At 38.3% G+C, this 19,277-nt stretch overlaps 3 protein-coding genes across 3 annotated transcripts; 2 read left to right on the top strand and 1 right to left on the bottom strand.

Annotated features, from left to right (window-relative positions):
- The first annotated feature begins 6 nt into the window (after positions 1–6).
- On the top strand, positions 7–3,251 carry LOC111335478 (endosomal/lysosomal proton channel TMEM175). Its single transcript, XM_088732598.1, has 2 exons — positions 7–162; positions 446–3,251. Exons 1-2 carry the CDS (start codon positions 159–161, stop codon positions 1,486–1,488), a joined length of 1,047 nt encoding a protein of 348 aa, XP_088588724.1. The 5' UTR covers positions 7–158; the 3' UTR covers positions 1,489–3,251.
- Positions 3,252–4,493: 1,242 nt separating this feature from the next.
- On the top strand, positions 4,494–7,177 carry LOC111335476 (endosomal/lysosomal proton channel TMEM175). The gene has a single exon (XM_022941381.2). It carries the CDS (start codon positions 4,751–4,753, stop codon positions 6,182–6,184), a length of 1,434 nt encoding a protein of 477 aa, XP_022797116.2. The 5' UTR covers positions 4,494–4,750; the 3' UTR covers positions 6,185–7,177.
- On the bottom strand, positions 6,816–19,142 carry LOC111335503 (PAN2-PAN3 deadenylation complex subunit pan3). Its single transcript, XM_088732596.1, has 16 exons — positions 18,883–19,142; positions 17,027–17,187; positions 16,449–16,637; positions 16,022–16,144; positions 15,703–15,810; positions 15,143–15,197; positions 14,342–14,412; positions 13,797–13,884; positions 12,590–12,706; positions 11,892–12,186; positions 11,700–11,784; positions 11,074–11,213; positions 10,453–10,591; positions 9,894–9,958; positions 9,525–9,663; positions 6,816–8,971 (listed from the first exon to the last, which is right to left on the bottom strand). The coding sequence occupies exons 1-16, from the start codon at positions 19,022–19,024 to the stop codon at positions 8,837–8,839; spliced, it is 2,052 nt and encodes a 683-aa protein (XP_088588722.1). The 5' UTR covers positions 19,025–19,142; the 3' UTR covers positions 6,816–8,836.
- Between the last annotated feature and the right edge of the window lie 135 nt (positions 19,143–19,277).

The following is a 19,277-nucleotide window of genomic DNA, read 5'->3' as shown; positions in this document are numbered from 1 at the left end:
GGTGGAAGTATGGCGGATCAGCGCGATTTGGTGCATCTCAACCGCTTAAAGTGCTTCAACGACGCTGTTTTTGCCATAGTATCTACCATTTTGATTCTTCCCATCCGTAGACTTGAAGAAAAATCCAGGGAAGACCTTGAAACTCAGCTGGAGAAACGATGGGTACAGCTTGTAGTGTATTTCATATCGTTTCTTGTTATTTGCTCTGTCTGGGAATCCCATGTGCACCGTTTTAAGATTCTTGCCCATGTAGACGATGTGTTAGTGTGGCTCAACCTTACTTCTCTCATGTTTACCTCGTTTTTACCGTTTGGGTGTGCACTGGAGGGCAGTTATCCGACAAAATACCTTCCTTTAGTGCTAATTTGTGGTGACATGTTACTTGTAGAACTTCTCGAAGTGGCCATGATTTACTATTCCTTTCATCATGATTACTTACTGATAGGCGAGCTAAACGACCTATCCAAAGAAGAACAGAAGGAAAGGAGAAATTATATGTTGGCGAAGAAACTTCTTAATCCAATGCTGTATATTTTGGCTGGATCTCTGAGTCTTTTCAATTCCGTTACTTCATGGGTTGTGATTTCTATTGTTATAATCACGCCATGCATCCATCGTCTAATTGGCTTAATCTTTCGAAAATGCAAGTTTGTTCGCGTGGCTGGAGCAGATTTCGATCTTATGTTCGGTAACTACATCGACACAGAGCGGGTAGAATGTTTCAGTGATGGAGTATTCTCGATTGTCGCAACGCTGCTGGTATTGGACATTACAACAGAGAGTTTCCCATCTGCTACGGATGTCACGCGAAATGGAATCGATTTAACTGTACTGCAGATGTGGCCGAAGTTCTTGGTGTATGCTGAAAATTTCATTGTGATTGCTCTCTTGTGGTTTATCCATCACTCTCTCTTCCACTGCATCAAAAAAATGAATCAATTCATGTTGGTTTGCAACAACATTTCCCTGGCTTTCGTTGGTTTCTTTCCCTGTATGGTTGCCATTTTGAACAAGTTTGCTGACGAGCCCAAGAAACCAGATGACAACACAAGGCTTGCTGTGCAGTGTGGCTCAGTGGTCATATTTATGACAAGTATGTTTCAAGCGGCTGTATTTGTCGCTGCACTGTGGAAAGGTCCAACCCATCTGGAACCAAAGGTGAACCCAGCTGTCTCCAAAACAAGTCACTACCATTTGACCTTAAAACTTGCCATTTTACCTGTTATTAGTCTTTCAGCATACTACATTGCAATTACAGCAAGTGATTTCATAATCTATGTTGCTTACCATGTTGCTGTATTTGTAACTCCATTTTTGTTCTTTGCACTTAAATTCTTTTGGGGAGGTAGGGAAGTGGGTGTTTTGAGACACGATGTTGCCATGGATCCTGACTTGGAAACCTGGGTCCCTCCCCCACACAGAAGCAGATTGCGTCTCCAAAAGAATTTTGTAGGAGACACCACCTTATCACAGTCATTAGCATGCTGAGTAAATGTCATCCAGTTTCAGACTTAGGATGGTCCAAAATAGTTTTGCGATGTTTTGGCTTTTACTGAAAAGAGGTAGAAGAGCCCAGAACACTTCATCACAATAGAATGTGCTGCAGCTTAGAGTAACCTTGAAACATGAAAATGTGTGATTTAGAATTGTGCACACAATAACTAGTTATTTTTTAGGTGAAAAGCAGCTGAAATGTGTAAATATTAGCTAACTCACATGTATGTTAACTTGGTAGTCTAGAAATGCAAAAATATGGAAATCTGAAAATCTGAAAATAATGAGTCTTGAGCTACTCACATTTATCTTAACTTGGCAATGTGGAAATGAGTCTTAAGCCTACTCACATTTTGTGTTAACTAATGGTAATGTTACTTTGTTCTTATTAACCAAGCGGGAGGTCTATATGGAAGAATCTTGACCGAGGTCTCCAGTACAGACCAAACTGCATTCGGTCTGTACCAGCAACCAAGGTCAAGATTCTCCCATACAGACCGACCTAGCTCGGTTAATAAGATGTTTATTATACGGCTGTGTCTTATATGCCAATTTTTTTACATTCTTTGTACCTTTTTTTTCTAGACTGGTCTAGATGCCGGTCTAGATGGGAAAATCTAGACCGCTTTCAATATTTATTTCAGCCAATCAAATTTGTGAATTTGGTAGTTCCCAGTCCTTGTGAGACACAGCCATATAATAATGAACCTTACAAATAATCAAACTAATCAAAACTTGTTTTAACTACATGTAATTAGGATTTTTTTCCACTCCAAAGGAAATAAAAAAGTTAGTATTGATGCCACAATCCATCAAATAATTGGTGTTTAAAAAAATGGCACAACTATTTTGAGCAACTTTTAAATAACCTAAACTGGCCCTAAAGGTTCAGATGCATGGAACACGTGGTGTCTGAATTAAGTAGAAATACATGGAAATCACTTGTAAGATATTCCTGATAGTTCTCCTGTACTTTTTTTCTCTGAGAAAATTGAATTTTACTTTGAGTTCAGTACAGAACTCTTACAAATTACCTGGGCTTCTTGATATGGAGTTAATGATAGTAATGCTCACGCTTAGACTGCTCCACTCTGTTATTTATATTATTTTCTATTTAATTTAAGGAGTTAATACTCTTGTGAGTTTTCATTTACAATTTACATTTTTTAAAGTCAATTGTGTTGTTAAGCCAAAAAGAAGTTTTGTAAGGATAATGATATTTAACATAGCTAAAGCATGTTTGTTTTTTAAAAATGTTCTTCTCTCTCTAAAGCAATTTTAAAATTCCAAGTATTTTAGTTATAGAAATAGTATTTTTCCAATATTTTGTGAAGATATGTCATCTTTAAGATCAAGAAAACTTGTGTAAACTTGTGGAGCAACCAGGTTTCCAAGGGAAGTCAACTAAAATCTAACTCTTTTGAGGGTTACATTCAATTTGATAATCTTTAACTAAGTAGACTGTAGCTCAGGCAGGTGCTTTATCTGACAGATTACTTTGGCTACTAATTTCAAGTACTGAGATATGAAATTTTTTCCAAAGGTATTGTTAGTACTTTAATTAGTGTGGAGAAATTAGTAGCTTGCATTATTTATTTTGCAAAGGAAAATAATGTATACGGCAGAGAAGAAAAAGCAAGAATAATTGATTTATTGAAGACTGCAGTTTAAACTGAATATTGCTACTAAGTTTAGAACATGAAGTAGTTGAGTCAGAGGTATGCTTGAAAGGCAGTAAATATGTTTTCAGAAACCAATGTGAGTGGAATTCTTGTCACTGATTCTTAACATCATACTTAACAGTTTTAAAGGATGTCCCCTTGGGGTTGGGCATTGTGCACTCCCCCCTCCCCCTGCCTTACCAATGTTAGTTAGAGAAAAGTTGCGTGATGCCAAATGCCTGAGGAATTTGAGGGATGGACCATTATTTTTCTGTAGGGGGGGTATGAGAAAGTTTCTTCTGCAAAAAGTTTTTTAAACATACATGTCTCCACAAACATTTTTTCCAACATCATATTTGTGCAAACAATTTCTTTCCATTAGTTTTTCAGTGTTCTTTTATTTGTGCGAAATATTACCATAGCCTTATTGAACTATTTTATGAAGAACGTAATCAATAGTGCTATAGCCACTTATTTTGTCAACATACGCTACACTCACCTCTTAAAATTTTTCGGCAGCTACTGACACATAAAAGTCCTATTTTTTCAAGAAATATTCAGCTATCTTCAGATTTGTTATTTGCTTAATACCACTTTTTAGTGCCCAAATTGTGTTAAGTTTATACTAATCAAGGGTGTGCTCTAAGGAAAATTGAATGGAGCCTGGTGCTCTGAAACTGTGAAATCAAGGGTGCCTAGCATATGCTTTGAATGAAAAAACTAAAATGTCTGAGTTGCCCACAAGCAAAAGTAAGGCACCAGGGGCCACTGGGTGCAGCAAAACCACAGAATTGCTAATACTTCAATTTGTGGCTTCATTTTTTTATTTCAGTTTTGGTAGTAATACTTTTTAATATCTTACCCGACTTCTCTGCAAACAATTTTTTTACCCTATCACGTTTGCAAACAATACATTTTGTTTTTTCAGACCTTGCAAACAATCTTTTTCAATATTTCTCTTAATCCCCCCCCCCCCCCCAGAAAAATAATGGTCCGTCCCTATAAGGCCTTTTTACAGCTGTGTACTTAGTGCCGTGCCTTTGATTTGGAGTGAGACTGAAGGTGACCTTGTCGTGATAGAGACCTGTATCTAGTTAGCATGAAAACAAAGTGATTTACATTTGAAAGGCAGTAAGGTTTGTATCATAAGAAGGTCAACCCTAACCTCACTCCCGTTAAAAGGCTCGGCAACCGAGCACAACTGTAAAGTGGACTATCACGTTAAAATACACTCGGGGATCAACTGAGCGGAATCTGCGTCAGTTAATTAGTTCACCATTAGCATTGAATTTTTTTTCACGTTTGCCCCTGGCTCAATAGTTGACTATTCTTTAGAAAATGGAGCCACGCTCCAAAGAGCAACATAATTCGAGCCTTTCCCACCGCAAAATCTTGTTGATGTTGCGTGACGTGGGGGAGTCTGCGCGAAACTTCCTGATGAACCACGATTGGTCTTGGTTTCGCAGTGTGACCTTAGTGGAATTTAGAGCGCATTTTCACAACGCACAATTCAAGTAGAATTGAGGGGTTTTTTTCACTTTCACTTTCACTTTCTGTACTTTGCCGCATTTGACAACAGAAATAATAGATGCAATATGACAGAGGAAGTGGATCTTCTCCATCTCAAGCGTTTGCAATGCTTCAATGATGCAGTATTCGCCATTGTAGCGACAATTTTAGTTCTCCCAATCAGGAAACTCGAGGAAGACGCAACAGAAAGCACCAGCCTTGCCGATCAACTTACCGACAAATGGCAGCAGTTGTTGATCTATCTTGTGGGATTTCTCGTAATTTGTGCCGTGTGGGAATCGCACGTTCTGCGCTTCCGTATTTTGTCAAGGCTAGATGATGTGCTTGTCTGGTTAAACCTCGGTTCGTTGCTGTTCACTTCGTTTCTCCCTTTCACATGCGCTCTTGAGGGAATGTTCACCGACAAGTACCTCGCCATGATGCTAATATGTGGAAATCTGCTCGTTCTCGAAATCCTGGAGGTGGTCATGATCGTGTACGCCTTTCATCATCCATGCCTGCTGGACCCCGAGTTTGAGAATCTCTGCCATCAAGAAATCAAACAGAGACTGAAGCTGATGCTTGTGAAGAAAGTTGTTAACCCCTTCCTGTATATTTTAGCTGGTGCTGTTAGCTTGGCCAAGATAGAATTGGCCTTGATTGTTGTAGCGATTGTCGTGTTCTCTCCCTGCATAAACCGCCTTGCAGGCGTCATCTATCGCAAATGGACTCGCGTGCGTCTAACTGGATCGGAGTTCGATCGCATGTTTGGGAATTTTATTGACAAGGAGAGAGTGGAGTTTTTCAGTGATGGACTTTTCGCGATTGTATCAACTCTTTTGATCCTAGATATCACTGCCGAAGACTTTCCGACGAAAGAGGAAGTCGACCGCCATGGCATCCAGAACTCACTGCTACACATGAAGTCGGAAATTTTGACGTATGGAGCGACTTTCGTGGTGGTGGCGCTTCTATGGTTCACGCACCATTCGCTTTTTCACTTCATTGAGAATCTGAATCAAGTCATGCTCGTTTGTAACAATATTTCCTTGGCCTTCGTGGGTCTAGCTCCTTTAATCAACGTAACGCTTAACCGTTATGCTGGGTACGGCAAAGCAGACAGCCGTCTTGCGGTACAAGTCGGGGCGATCATTATATTTATGGCCAGCATCAGTCAAGCTGTGGTGTTCGTGATCGCGTTATGCAAGGGCCCGAACTACCTGATGGTGCGCGCGAATCCTAGCGTGGGATCTCGTACGCACACGTATCTCGCGTTGAAGATGGCAATACTTCCACTGATGACGTTCGTGGTATATTTAGTAGCCGCGCTTTGCCCGAGTGCTAGCGCTTCGCTCTCTGATGACGTGTATCACATTGCTGCTGGGCTGACCCCTGTGATATTCATCCTCATGAAGATCGTGTTTTCCTGTTTCAAGGATCACCGTCACTGCCGACAGTGGAGAAGGGGGTCTGTGCAAGAAATCGATTCAGAATTTTACCAAATTATTGAAAGTGACTAAAAGAAAATGGAATGCAAGAGGGAAGAACCAACAATATTAACAATACCAAAAAACTTCAGGAACAAGAACTGTAGCCTCTGTGCATTTCAAAGTGTTTTCATTGACCGAGCTCACCACGACTCTAAACGTAACCCATAATGTCTTTTGTGTCGTATGTATTCCGTATAATCGGGAACTTTGACTGAGTCATGTAATCGCAATCTCGTAGCTTTTTTTAAGAGGAAGACGTATTCACGTGCGATTGCACCGTAACCCTTAAATTTACCCCCTAACATCAGTTTACATATTCTCCATACTATTCGCTATACTAAGATGCTGACAAGGAGAATTTGTTAAACAACCAGGAGCATAGACAGTTGGTGATCATTTTCGTATTCTCCTGACTTTAATGTTTGATTCTGGGGTGATATTGTGAGGAGAAATTAGATGCTGGTCACTTTAGGGGTTAAAAGGTTGAGAGAGTATCTTTGGTGTCTGAACAACACCCGGCGTTGGTAATTGCACAATGATTAAAAACTAGGAGAAATTCAGATCCGATATTAAAAGCTAAACCTTTCCAATGTATTACAAACTCGGATTTCATTACGTCTTTGTACCTGAAAACTCCGCTAAAACAACAGAACATCATTAGTAACGTTCAAACAATTCTTTATTGAAGACCTTTCATTTTAATAATAATATCTCAAATAAATCTTACTTTGACTTGTATCTAGAATTCTCATAGAAGGTATGTCACTCTTGTGCAAACTCGACATGATAAATATCGAATTCCTTTTTAAAGGTCCTTTAAAAAAGGATCTAAATATTTGATTTTGAAAATAATTCATTAAAAACCGTAGCTAATTTTCCTTTAACTATAAATATTGAAAAATACGTTTAGAGTATGCAAAACGTTGCTGTACAATTGCACAGTATCTACATGAGTGATAGAATTTTATACATTATGTATAGTTTTCCTTACTTAACAAATAAAGGCATAAACAATACCAACAAGGAGGTAATTACAGCTTTCAGACTTCCCCTTACTTCCGAACGAGGTATGTACAAGTTAACTTTACAACGCTAGAAGAGAGCTACAAGTTTTAGAGTTAATCCAAGCGAAAAGTAACCAAACTCTGAAAGAAGGAAAGATTCAATAATGGTTGTAGAAGACAACTTTGAATTCCACGCCACATTTGCTCGCAGTTTTTAAGTGAACGTGTAAACGAAGCTTTTCATTCCACTACTCTTAGATTTCTCATTTGCGTGTTTTTTTCAACGGCAGATTCTCGGTTTGTATTGACGATCGAAAAATTAAACCAGCGAAAAATAGCGGTAACTGGAGGCGGGTGAAGCCTAGAGGAGAACATGCCCTCGCTCTTCCCCAGACCCCTCCGTTTTCCCTACGACGCATTTTCTATGAATTCCCCAGTCCAAAGTCCAAGAGCCTGACACAAACTAGCACTTTCCCAATGTTTTCAAGCTATTAGTCCTACCAGTAACCATCCAATGAGGGCCCTGCTCAATATTTTTCAAGCCAATCCCATGGACGATTGAATTACAGAATCGTCGGCTAGATAAAGTTTTACCGCAGTTTTAACATTTTGACTTCGAAGCCACCCAACGGACAACTTCTCAGTCGTTGTATTCAAATTGCATAAAAAGTTTGCACAAAACTAACTCATTACGTGTGCACAAGCACGAACTTTTCCAAGAATCAACCAATGAATTCTTGTTTTTACTTCAGCCCGGTCAACAAAAAAAAGCGTCATTTTGTTGCAGCGGTTGTGGGGGCACGGTGAAAGGCAGATAGGCTTAAAATCGTCATAATGCAAACATAAAGAACAAATATTAATCCCAATTGAGCATAACTAAATGGTCTCTGTAAATCCACGCTAGGTACCATATATGATCTCTATTCGACAGACTTAATGTAAGACTTACATCACTTACAGATCCGTAATATCTTTTATTACACGACTCGGGCAGTCAGAGGGCCAATAACTAAAATCAACCAATCAAAATGCTCTATTGCCGGTCAATATTCTCTCAGTATTGGACCGGGCACTGTCCCGAATGGTCCCGAATGATACCGCACTTGCGCCCCTTTGAACTTCAGTCGTATAATAAATCTCTTATTGACCAAGCTTGCTCGGACCGTACTGGAAGAATATCGGCCCTCGGTCTTTTCTGTACGGACCGAGCGCAGCGAGGTCCGTACTGTCAAGACCTCGCGCCGATATTCTCCCAGTACGGCCCTCCCGCTTGGTTAATAAGATACATGAAACGCACGATAACAGATCTGCATTAGTTGATGTATCTACGCAGGAAATGAAGTTTAAGTTGTTTTTCTAAGATTTCTCCACTCAAAAAGACATTTTGCATAAAATTAGCTTCAATCATAAAAGGAACTGCTACACTAAAGGCGGGTAAGGTTCTACGGCGACCCATCTTTACCTTCTAAACCTCTGAAAATATCTATTGTCGCTGTGATTAAAACAACCGAAGTGGTGCACATGGAAGATTTTTTTCGCGGGCAACTCATCCACACTCCACGTATGCGTGTCTTTCACTCCAAATCTTTCACGTGTACCACGCGAGCTATTTTTGAGGTGAACTTTTTCTAAAAAAGAATCTAACATTATGTCATCTACGATTAAATAAAAGGCGTGTTTACGCCAGAGAAGCAGAGATTATTTCACCAAAAGCGCCTTCGAAGCACTGCTTCAGATCACGATATGAAACAACCAACACGGATTGTTCGTCTCGGGACATTAGACAAACTTTCTCAGATGTCCCCGCTTCCAGCTGGAAAGTGAAACAGTAAAAGAAAGTAATAAAATGTAATATGTACTCGATGATACAAGCGAAAACTGGAAAAATGAGTCAAATTTCACTTTAATTATGCAGAAAGTCAAACAGTGCCATTCATTCGTTCTTATTTACTGACTCGAATGTGCGTTGCTATTTAATGTGAATGTTCCCATGTTTGGGATCAAACTGTGAATATTAGGACCTCTTTATAGAGCTCATCGTAAAGAATTGCAAAATAAAAACCGAAGCCTATCAGAACAAATTGAACATCATAAATAGCTAATGAGAACGCAAAGTAAAAACAAACAAATTGACTGAAGGGCGGGAAAATGCACGTGACCAAGTCGCGGTTGGTTTTAATTTTGGAATCTGATTGGTTGAGAAAGTGAAGCCAGTTTTCAGCATCAATCACAGAGCGTAGAAAAGCAAAATCTCAGCATTCCTTAATAACTTTCCACAATTAAATTAGAATTGCTCCCAAGGAATAAAACCTAATAAAATACCGCAAAAATTTACCACAAACACCATCATGTTCCAAAGGACTAACCTTGTTCAGACAGGCAACTATATGAGCCAAGTCTACCCATGGTGCACCATTTTCAGTTACTTGGTGGAACAAATAGTCTCTAAACAGCTTCAAAAGATATCGGTCACCAGTCTCCGACCAACTTGGATCCATGGTGAACCTGTAAAGGAATAGGCACGAGTCAGAGGGAGCTCATAGGGGATCTACTGCCTAATATGAGAAATGTACGGGATTTTGCGGATACACATCGATCCTCAAAAATATAGATCTCGAAAAACAAAAAGAAAAGAAAATCTGCTTATGGCGAAAGTCAATCAGTCCGAACGCGTCTAGAGTTCAAGCGGAAAACAAGCTATTCATATACACGCAATAAAACAAAAGCTTATATACTCTGGCCGTTCATTGATGATTCCAATCTTGCAGAGGATTCTGAAAAGGCGGCCGTTCTCCATTTCCTGATAAAAAAAAAAAAAAAATTTCAAGCTAAACTTTTGCCATGGACGTTAAACATACAAATACCCAAAGCCTAATAAAATCGTTAAATGTACGTTCAGATTGATTTTAAGTACGTCTACAACTACTTTGAAGGAGTATCTCCTGGTTGCGTGTCTTGAAAAAATCCTGCTGAAATTTTCTAAATGCTCATTTCCAATCCACTATGATCTTTGTCACCTTAGTTCATCCTTGATGCTTTTTGTTCCATTCTTCCTATTTTGTTGTTTTTTTTATCTTACCTACCGAATAGTTTGTTGTTTCTTACATGAAGGTCGCACGAAAGGTCTCCCTAAAAATCGCAACGAGACGCCTTGAAAGTAAATACAACGAAACTCAGGCCTCGGAGCTATTTCTCAAAAAATTACGAAGAATGACGGACATTTTCGAAGATATCGGTGTACCAAACAAAGATTGCTGAACAATTACCGGGTGCTTACAAATTATAATACACTACCTTAGCCAGTTCGCCCTCTAAAACATCGCACTTGACTTGCGCAGCGTCCAGTTGTGTATAAAATCTGGCTCCAATCATCGGCATAATGTCATTCACGGTCTTCATGTGAGCTGCTGGCACAGGACTGCTGAGAAGGTATCTGTTGGAGAAAGTAAAGTCTGGACTTCACGAAAACAGAAAAATTTTGGATTTAACAAAACTTTACAGAGCCAAATGACAAGACAAAGCTCTGCTTCTGTAGTTTTAGGTCTTCTGACCGTGCTTAAGATTGAGAAAAATGTCCAACATCATAACAGTTCATCCCAGTTTCTGTGGCAGGAAGTGACTGGGAACATTGCCACTCCTACATAATTTGCAAGTCCACCAAAAGCAGCCCCTCTCCGTTTTGTCAAGTTCCCGACAGTTTCCAGTAGCCATTTATACTCATGGGAGGGGAGGGACACGATGAGTGAACACAATTAACATGGTCACTGGTCGAACCCAGACCTCTTGATCCGAACTCAAGCGCACTAACCTCTAAGCCCAAGGTCTCCCGCGGTAACATACCTAGAAAATGATCTCCTGTACCTTACATTTTCCCTTCCACAAGTGTTACTTTAAAGGGAACCACAGAATACTCACAGAATAAGATTTTTAAGATCTGACGAGTAGTTCATAGCCATGTATTCCAATGACTGTTGAATGTGTTCACGTTGTACAGCTTGAAGAGAATAACACGCCAAGGCAAGGACAAGCTTACCAAGGGAAGTAAGATCCTCTTGCTACAAGAGAAAATGAAGCTTAAAGGAAAACGAGCTATAAATTCTTGTCCAAGTGTGAGGAATTTGATGCTGCTGTGCCGTAAGACACGATAAAACAGTAACAAACGGAAGTGGTGCAAAAAGTGGGACAATGAACAACGACCTGTTATCAAGCGAGCAAATAACTGGTGCCAAGCGCAAGTAAACTCTCAGAAAATGCCAAGCAGGTTATTTCTTTGCTTCTGTTAGGTTGTAAAAAAATAATTTACTCCTATTGGCTTGAACACATTACTAGAGTCAGAAAAATGAGAACTCGCAAGGCAAACTTTGATTTCAATACTTTAATTTGTTACGTGACATGGATAAATGCAAAATAACAAATTTACCATGGGTTTACACTTGTCACGGTATTTTCTTGAAGTACAGGAGAATTAAAATCTATAAAACCTCCAAAAGTGTCCCAGTAAGCTGGCACAAGTATTAGATTCAACCATATTAGTGACGTACCTGAAAATGTGGAATCATAGCATTTGGACTGTTACTTGCGTCAAAACTGAGAACATCAAATATCCCACAGCCATTTATTCTTAATCTGAGGAGAAAAAAATATGAACGTCAATATGTTAAGTAAGTTCCAAAGGAGAAAATCGAAAAGAAGAGAACACAACTCTCACATGAAACGAACACTTGCACATTCACCTTGAATTTCCAATTAATAAAATCTTGGAAGGATCAATCACTCTACAGGCCAGTCCAGATGCATGCACAGTTCTCAGTGCAGAAGACAGCTGAATAATGTAACTCCAAATAAGCCGTTCAGGCATTGGACTACGGTGACCAGACCGGTGTCTGTTTGGCATTCCACCGGCACGAGGATGCGAGGGAAAGACTAATGCACCATCGGGATTCACGGGAAGATTCGAGTCTGGACCCGAAAAATGCCTCATAAGGAGTGTTTCGGCTCCAGGATGGTAGTCGTATACGAAGACGAGCGCTGTATGACGAATGAGAGTGGTTGATAAGTGTTGTCGAAGAAAGTGATAATTCACTTTACAAGCGCAAATGTACAACTTCTACATCAGTTCCTAACCTATATCTTGACCACTACTTATAAATCCATGCCTGTCGAACGTTCGATTAAAGAAATGTGCGTGCTTTTAGATTGCCAGAATCAAATCAGCTCTGGCCATTTACAGGTGGAAAACATTTAATCTGTTTTCTACTAGGAATGATAAAAATATTCTTTTCAAGTCACTACAAGTAGACATGTGTCCCATGAACTGGGTCATCACCGGAGACGAATGAATTTGTTTCAGGGACTTACAGGAGATTGAAATTGTTCCATGCCATTGTTTTCTGATATGGGTAAAATACGTTCTTTTCTTCTGCACACTTACAGTTATCTCCAAAAGACTTTGTCGTAAAGACTTCTCTGAGACTGACGAGGTTGGAGTGGCTGACTTTCTTCCATTGATCCACAAGAAACATGGATTTGGTATTCACAAGTCGAAAAGCTAAACCACAAGAAATACGGATTGTAAGAAGAAACATAGGGACACCACAACCGAGTGCATCAATCCTGACTAACTGGCTGCCTAACTGTCTTTCTGGCTGATTGACTGAATGACTCACCAACTAAGTGACTCACTGATCAACTGACTGACTCACTGACAAACTGTCTAACAAAGCCTCGAAGTGACTGTCTAACTGACGAAAGGATGAAAAGGGGTGCGTTTCTAAAGAAACTGTGGTGCTGTGAAGCTTTTGCTCTGACGAAAAGCTAACGCTTAAAACGTTAGCTTTAGAACTTCTTTATGGTCAGTGGCTAATTTACATTAGTAAAAACTGGATAATTGGATAATGCAATTCAAGACTTTTTATTGGCTTAGCCACTATGTTATATGAGCCAATATACCATAATCTACAAATATGGTAAGTGTACGCATCAGCTTAAAATTAAAAGGGAGCTAAAAAATTTAATAAAATTTAATAATTTAATTTAACGTTTTAATAAAACAATTATATAAGGAATTGCACAGATTTTAAAGAATACTGCAGGCTCTGCAAGGCGTTCTTGAAGGCACGCGCTTTGTCTTCCTTGTAAAGATATACAAACAACCACCACCACCAACCAATATATTCTGCATATTTACTTTCATGTATAGTTTTTATTACAATTTAGTTAGTCATTATAAATTAGTTTTAATATTAAATTTTAGTATCGTAGGCCTTCACAGATGAAGAGCCACACCTTTTTATGTGGATATACTGTGAATAAACCGTTATTATTATTATTATTATTATTATTATTATTATTATTATTATTATTCCACTCGCACTTGTTGGATATGAGATGATTACAGCCAACTCGGTGCTACTCGCCTCGTTGGCTATCTATCATCTCATATCCAACGCACGCTCGTGGAATAATTGTTAATTATCCCCCGAGTTGATAACTGACTTGATTGATTGATTGTCTGGTTACCTGACCTTTTGACCCACAGACTGACAGGCAGACCAACCAACTAACTAACTAAAGACTGTCAAGCCAACTGCTTTATTACTGGATGGGCTGTCTGATTTACGCAATGATAGTTCACTTACAGTGTATTCTTCTAAGTATGTAAATAAGTCCATCTTTAGAATTTGTGGCTTTGTAGCAAGTAGTCATATAACCAAATGTCCTTTGTGCCTTTAGGAGAAAAATATTAAAACAAACATCAGCTAGGAAATAGCCCTGAGCTACACTGCACATCTTGTAATAAAATCTATCACCAAAAAATAAAATCATATTCAATTCATCATCCCACATCCAAGAAAACCTCTCTTTTGATAATTACTTTCATATCTCTAAACATCTGCCAAGCTACAAAGCCTGCTGCACATCTTGGTCCTCAATTTCACTCCCCCTCCCTCCCCCCCACCCCCCCACCCACAAAAATAAAACTAAAATAACAAGTGGCTCAGAACATCAACTGGGAAAAACCCATTTAAATCTAAAAATTAATCCAGGCATGCCAGTTTAACTCTCATAATTAAGGTACTATTGTCCTTTGTAACTGCCTTTTTCAAAATCAATTTTTGTATCAACAGTCAATGAACATTCTTTTTAAGTTGAGATGTCTCTTATTCCAGTGAACTGAGTATACCTGTTCAGTTGGGGTGTCCAAGGCTTCTATTGGACACAGGGTGTGGTAACTGTCAACCTCCTGTGGCACAGCTAACAATGATATCGTACATTCATCAGTGCAAAAAATAATTCTTTTCTGAGTGTAAGATATATTTGGCATTAATTTCATGGGCCATGGACATAAGATGGAGGATAGTTGACATGGCGAGTAGCCCAACAGATAACAAGTGGAAGACATTGGTAACAACCAGAAAATAATTGATAAGCTGACTTAACCCTTTACTGGTAACTCCCAGGAGTGACCAAGACAAAATTTCTCCTTACATCATCAATACAATATCAAGCAGACAAGTAGAGAGAATAAAGAAACATATCAATTAGGAGATTATTGGTTGATCCAATGCCTAATTCTCTGAATCAACATCATAAGAATTGTATGGCAGACTGTAAGAAGAATTACCAATGTGATCTTGGGAGTGAAAGACTTAAATGACATTTTGATTGGTTCTTATTTATGACCTGTTGGAGGAGAATGACACACTCGGCTGCATCTCATGTCCCACTTTTTTGTTCTCACCATATTTTGACAAATACCACAATTAGTTCAATGATTTAGAACTGACTTCTGGCCTGGCAAAGTAGAGTTTCTCAGGTTCATGGTAGCCAACCACTCTACTCAAAACCTAAAATTATATTATACTATATTCAAAGATCCACACTGAAAATAATGACATCATTTCTAGATGCCAGTGCCACTGAAAATGTGGCTGACATAATATTTTTAATTTCTACCACATAGCATAACTAGACTGTTTCTTACTGTTATCATCTGGGTCAAGCTGTGCCATACTCAGAGTATGTTGGTGAATGAGTTCCTGAGAAAGGAGAAGGAAAACAATTTTAGAATAGCAGACATTGTGAAAGGCACTTAGCCAACCCAAACACAACCTGATTTGTAAAAATAATTTTTTAAGTCTAGAGTTCACTAAGAAATGCAGTCAGAGATGTGTTTTGAATCCTAAGAATGCTAAAGGCTTGGAGTAAATTGAAAATCAGAGTCACCGGAAGAGTCCAAACTTTGATGAAATTTGAGTTAAAAAAGGGGTAATAGTTCCTTTTTCTTCCGTTTGCATTTGCAGGATAAGACTCTCTTCGTGCTCTAAGTCCAACATTTGAACTAGTTTTCATAACCAACAATGTTGTATGCAGAATAGGTTTTCTGCTTAGGATTTATTAGTTTGATTTTCACTCCACAGTATCCCTCTCAAATTTCATACCAAGTGAAAACCAGCCTTAACATACACAACATGTAGAGCTTGAACCACTCCCCCCCCCCCACCAAGGCTAACACATTTACACTAATGATACAATGAAACTAACTTGTCGAATCTGAGTTGACATGGAGAAAGCATTGTTCCGTGTTTGAGTGCTGTGAAGATGTGCAAGGTGAGATGGCTCTGACATATATGCCTGGTACGATGGAAAAAGCTAAAAAAGACAAAATACAAGTATTTGAAAAAGGAAAAAAACTATATGCCTCTTTTTCTTTGAGTATTTATGTACTGATTTACTGTCTCATCTATAGATAAAGAGCACCTCTGCCTCTTTTCCTGCCAAGGAAAATCAAATATCACTAAAAATATTTTTGTTCATCAATTTAATGAAAGGTTTACTTTGAACGAAAATGTATGATTGTTACCACAGCAGGCTGCTGTTGTCCTTGTTGAGTGTAAAAGTAGGTTGTTCCACCAATGGATTCCATCTGCTGAGGAGCTGGAACATGCGCCTGGTTATGTATTGATGGCTGGGGGAGATTTTGGTTCTAATGAACACACAGAGGTTTAAGAACCTTTATCATTATTGTTTCAGAGGAAAGATTAAATGAAAAAACCCTTACTCATGTTTCAACTCCCAACCTCTTTAGATATGTGGGTCACAAGACCATTGTCCTTAAAAACTGTTTTTGTGGCTATTCTGGGAACATGCAGGAAGTGTACATACTCTTTTAGGTAAAATGTTGTTGCTGAGAGGGTTTGCTAACTTAAAACCATCATCAAATTACAAATAAAAATACCAAACACATAGCGAAACATCATAATAAGTGCATTTCAAAATAAACTATTTACCGCAGCAGATGGTAAAAATTCAAATGCTTGTGATGTGACTGGATTGTGATGTGCTTTTGGTGATCCAAGCGGTGGCTTGCTAGGGGAATGCACTGGTGAGACAGGGCCTCCAGGTGCCAGGGATGATGCAAATGCTTTCTTTGATGGGGAAAGAGGAGAAAGATGCCCACCAAGGGAACCTGGAGGCATCTAAATAACACAACAACAAGTTAAGTTACCTCTCATTTGAACAGGTCCTCAAACCTCTAAAGAAACTCAGCTGGCCACTGTTATATAAATGCATGATTTCGTGTTTTATCACACAAAGTTATTAATTTATAAAATACCAATCATACAGGGTCAGAAATTAAAGTTGTAAAAAAATTAAATAATGGTTATCATATATAAATACAAGTACAGCCCCAAGTTTATGTGCATATGTGCAAACAGCAGAAATTTTCAAACATGAAAATGGCCCATAATAATGTCACATAACTGTTGAAAAGTAATCCAAAGCTGAGGGATTATTTAATAGAAGACTGATGAAGGGGATATTTTAAAAAGTTTTCTAATTAACAGCAGAACCAACATTATGTCACCTTATTTGTTGATATCGACAACTGTGCCATGTTGCCAACTAAGTTATGATGAAGACCAGCTGTGTTACTCTTGAACCCTCCACTTCTCAGCCCCTTGGGACCAATAGGTCCATTGTTCATTACGGGACCATTATTAATAGGATGTCCATTATTCGCAGGTCCTGAATTAAAGAGAAGAAGAAAGAACTTTTCTGAAAGGAGTTTGGGGTTCTAAATATAAATTCTAATCATGAATTACAGAAAGACAGATGATGTTATGAATGGTCAGATTGCAGTCGCAGCATGGTCATAGAGAGCACCTCACTTTTCTCACAACTGTTGATTTAACCAGGGGTTTCATTAAGGGCCAGGCACCGGCCAAATTGACCGGTTGTAAGGACAGTTTTGCCCACCTGGTTTAACAATCTGAAGGAAGGTTTATCTTACAAAGAAGTTTAGTTCAAAAAGTTTAGCCTGCCTATGAAAACCAGTTGGCCTCCTGCTGAAAAAATTAATGAAACCCCTGTTTAATTATAATTATTTTAGCATTTTCAACAACTAAAACAATTTCTAAAGTTCTTCAACTGTAGTTCTCTGTACAACATCATTTCTATTATAATCATCATAATCATTATTATAATTATCATTATGCTTTCAAGTAGAAAGGTAATGAAATGAAGGAAAATGCTAACTGAAAGAAATATTTCAATTTGACAACAAAATCTTAGATCTAACACTTATGTGAATGTGCAGTAGCTGCAGAAAATGAAGAGAATCAATTTATAAATAAAATTTCAAAAGAAATGGTACACTAGTGGGTACAAGGAGAAAAAATCATGCAAACCCCTTATGATCTTCAAATTTGAGTAACAGGTACCTTTGACAGTGAAAAGGCCTTTTCTTCTTAATATTTTGACAAGGGTTCAGACAGACAAATATCAGTAACAAACACATGGTTTTTGAGTCACATGTCACACATGTGTCTTACTTAAAGTTCAGTTAGTAAATGTAGTCTTCAATTTCAGGATCTCACATAACTTAGATCAAAAACTGATTTGCTTGAAAGTACAAACTCATAACTTTCTAAAAAACTCAAAATTAAAATAACAATAATAATAATAATAATAATAATAATAGTAAACTGATTCTGCTAGCTGTGGAAATTCTGCCACCAATTTTACCACATCAAACTGTGTTCTAAAACCTGTCCGATGGAAATTATAAAATTAGTGACAAAACATAATTGCTACCAGTGACATTTTGGTTTAAGGACACTAATTCATCGTTTGAAAACGCAACCTGACGTAAAAATACACGTAAACGTACTTAGCTACTATGGTTCCTTGACATAAACAAGTCGTGGATTATTCCCCAAAACCATTCTATGAAATTATGATCGAGTTCTTTCTTGTTCTTGAAACACAATTCACAGCCTTGGAATATCTAGTTTTCATCGACACACACTTACTCCAATAAAGTACATCACTACATAATGATAGTGAAATTATTGAAAAATTGTGAGATCTCTCTTTACCTATCCCATTGATTTAAAATTCGTGTATTTTTTTTTCCTAAACTGTCTTCCGTCCAAATTACTTTGTTAACATTTTTACTTTGTCTGAATAGACTTTGGTAGTCGATTCGACTTGATTTGAATGGTTATCTCCAAGGAGGCGAATTTGAATCTTCTAAACAGAACTCAATATTGTTTGTTGTTGAACGTTATGCCTGCAAAATTTGCCACAGATACTACACGATTCCACCATATAACCTTGCTAAATAAATAAAAATATCTTTAACTGCACTTAAATCACCTAAAAAATATGCACAGATCAAAAACGAATATCTCTCGACCGTTATTTCTATGTTGTACTTACCCACTCGACCTTCGTTGGAGGAAGGCTTCGCATGAACAAACTGGCACTGATCGCCGTAGAAACAATAACCATTTGTATTGTAATAGCGACATAACATGGGCCTTGAGGGTCTGTAACCAGTCGTTGAGTTTGAATGATTCATCACTTCAAGATCGCCGCGTTTTCAGATGATAATTCGTTGCTAAAACATTGTAAATAACCGATCTTCAAATTTCAGCCGCCATTTTTTGTCGGTTCATCTTGCGTTACTTTCAGAAACGTGTGCGCACGCATGTTGACTAGATTCAAGTCTTCCTCTCTCCAATTCAAAGGGATAAGATCAAGTTAAATCCAGACAGGTGTACCGATGGAAAACAAACTTGAATAATATAATTCACATTTCATTTCTCCAGTAA

Source organism: Stylophora pistillata, chromosome 9 (assembly GCF_964205215.1).
Source record: "Stylophora pistillata chromosome 9, jaStyPist1.2, whole genome shotgun sequence".
NCBI classification, from domain to species: Eukaryota; Metazoa; Cnidaria; class Anthozoa; order Scleractinia; family Pocilloporidae; genus Stylophora; species Stylophora pistillata.
The sequence above is the reverse complement of the archived record's forward strand: the minus strand, read 5'-3'. Positions and strand labels throughout refer to the sequence as shown.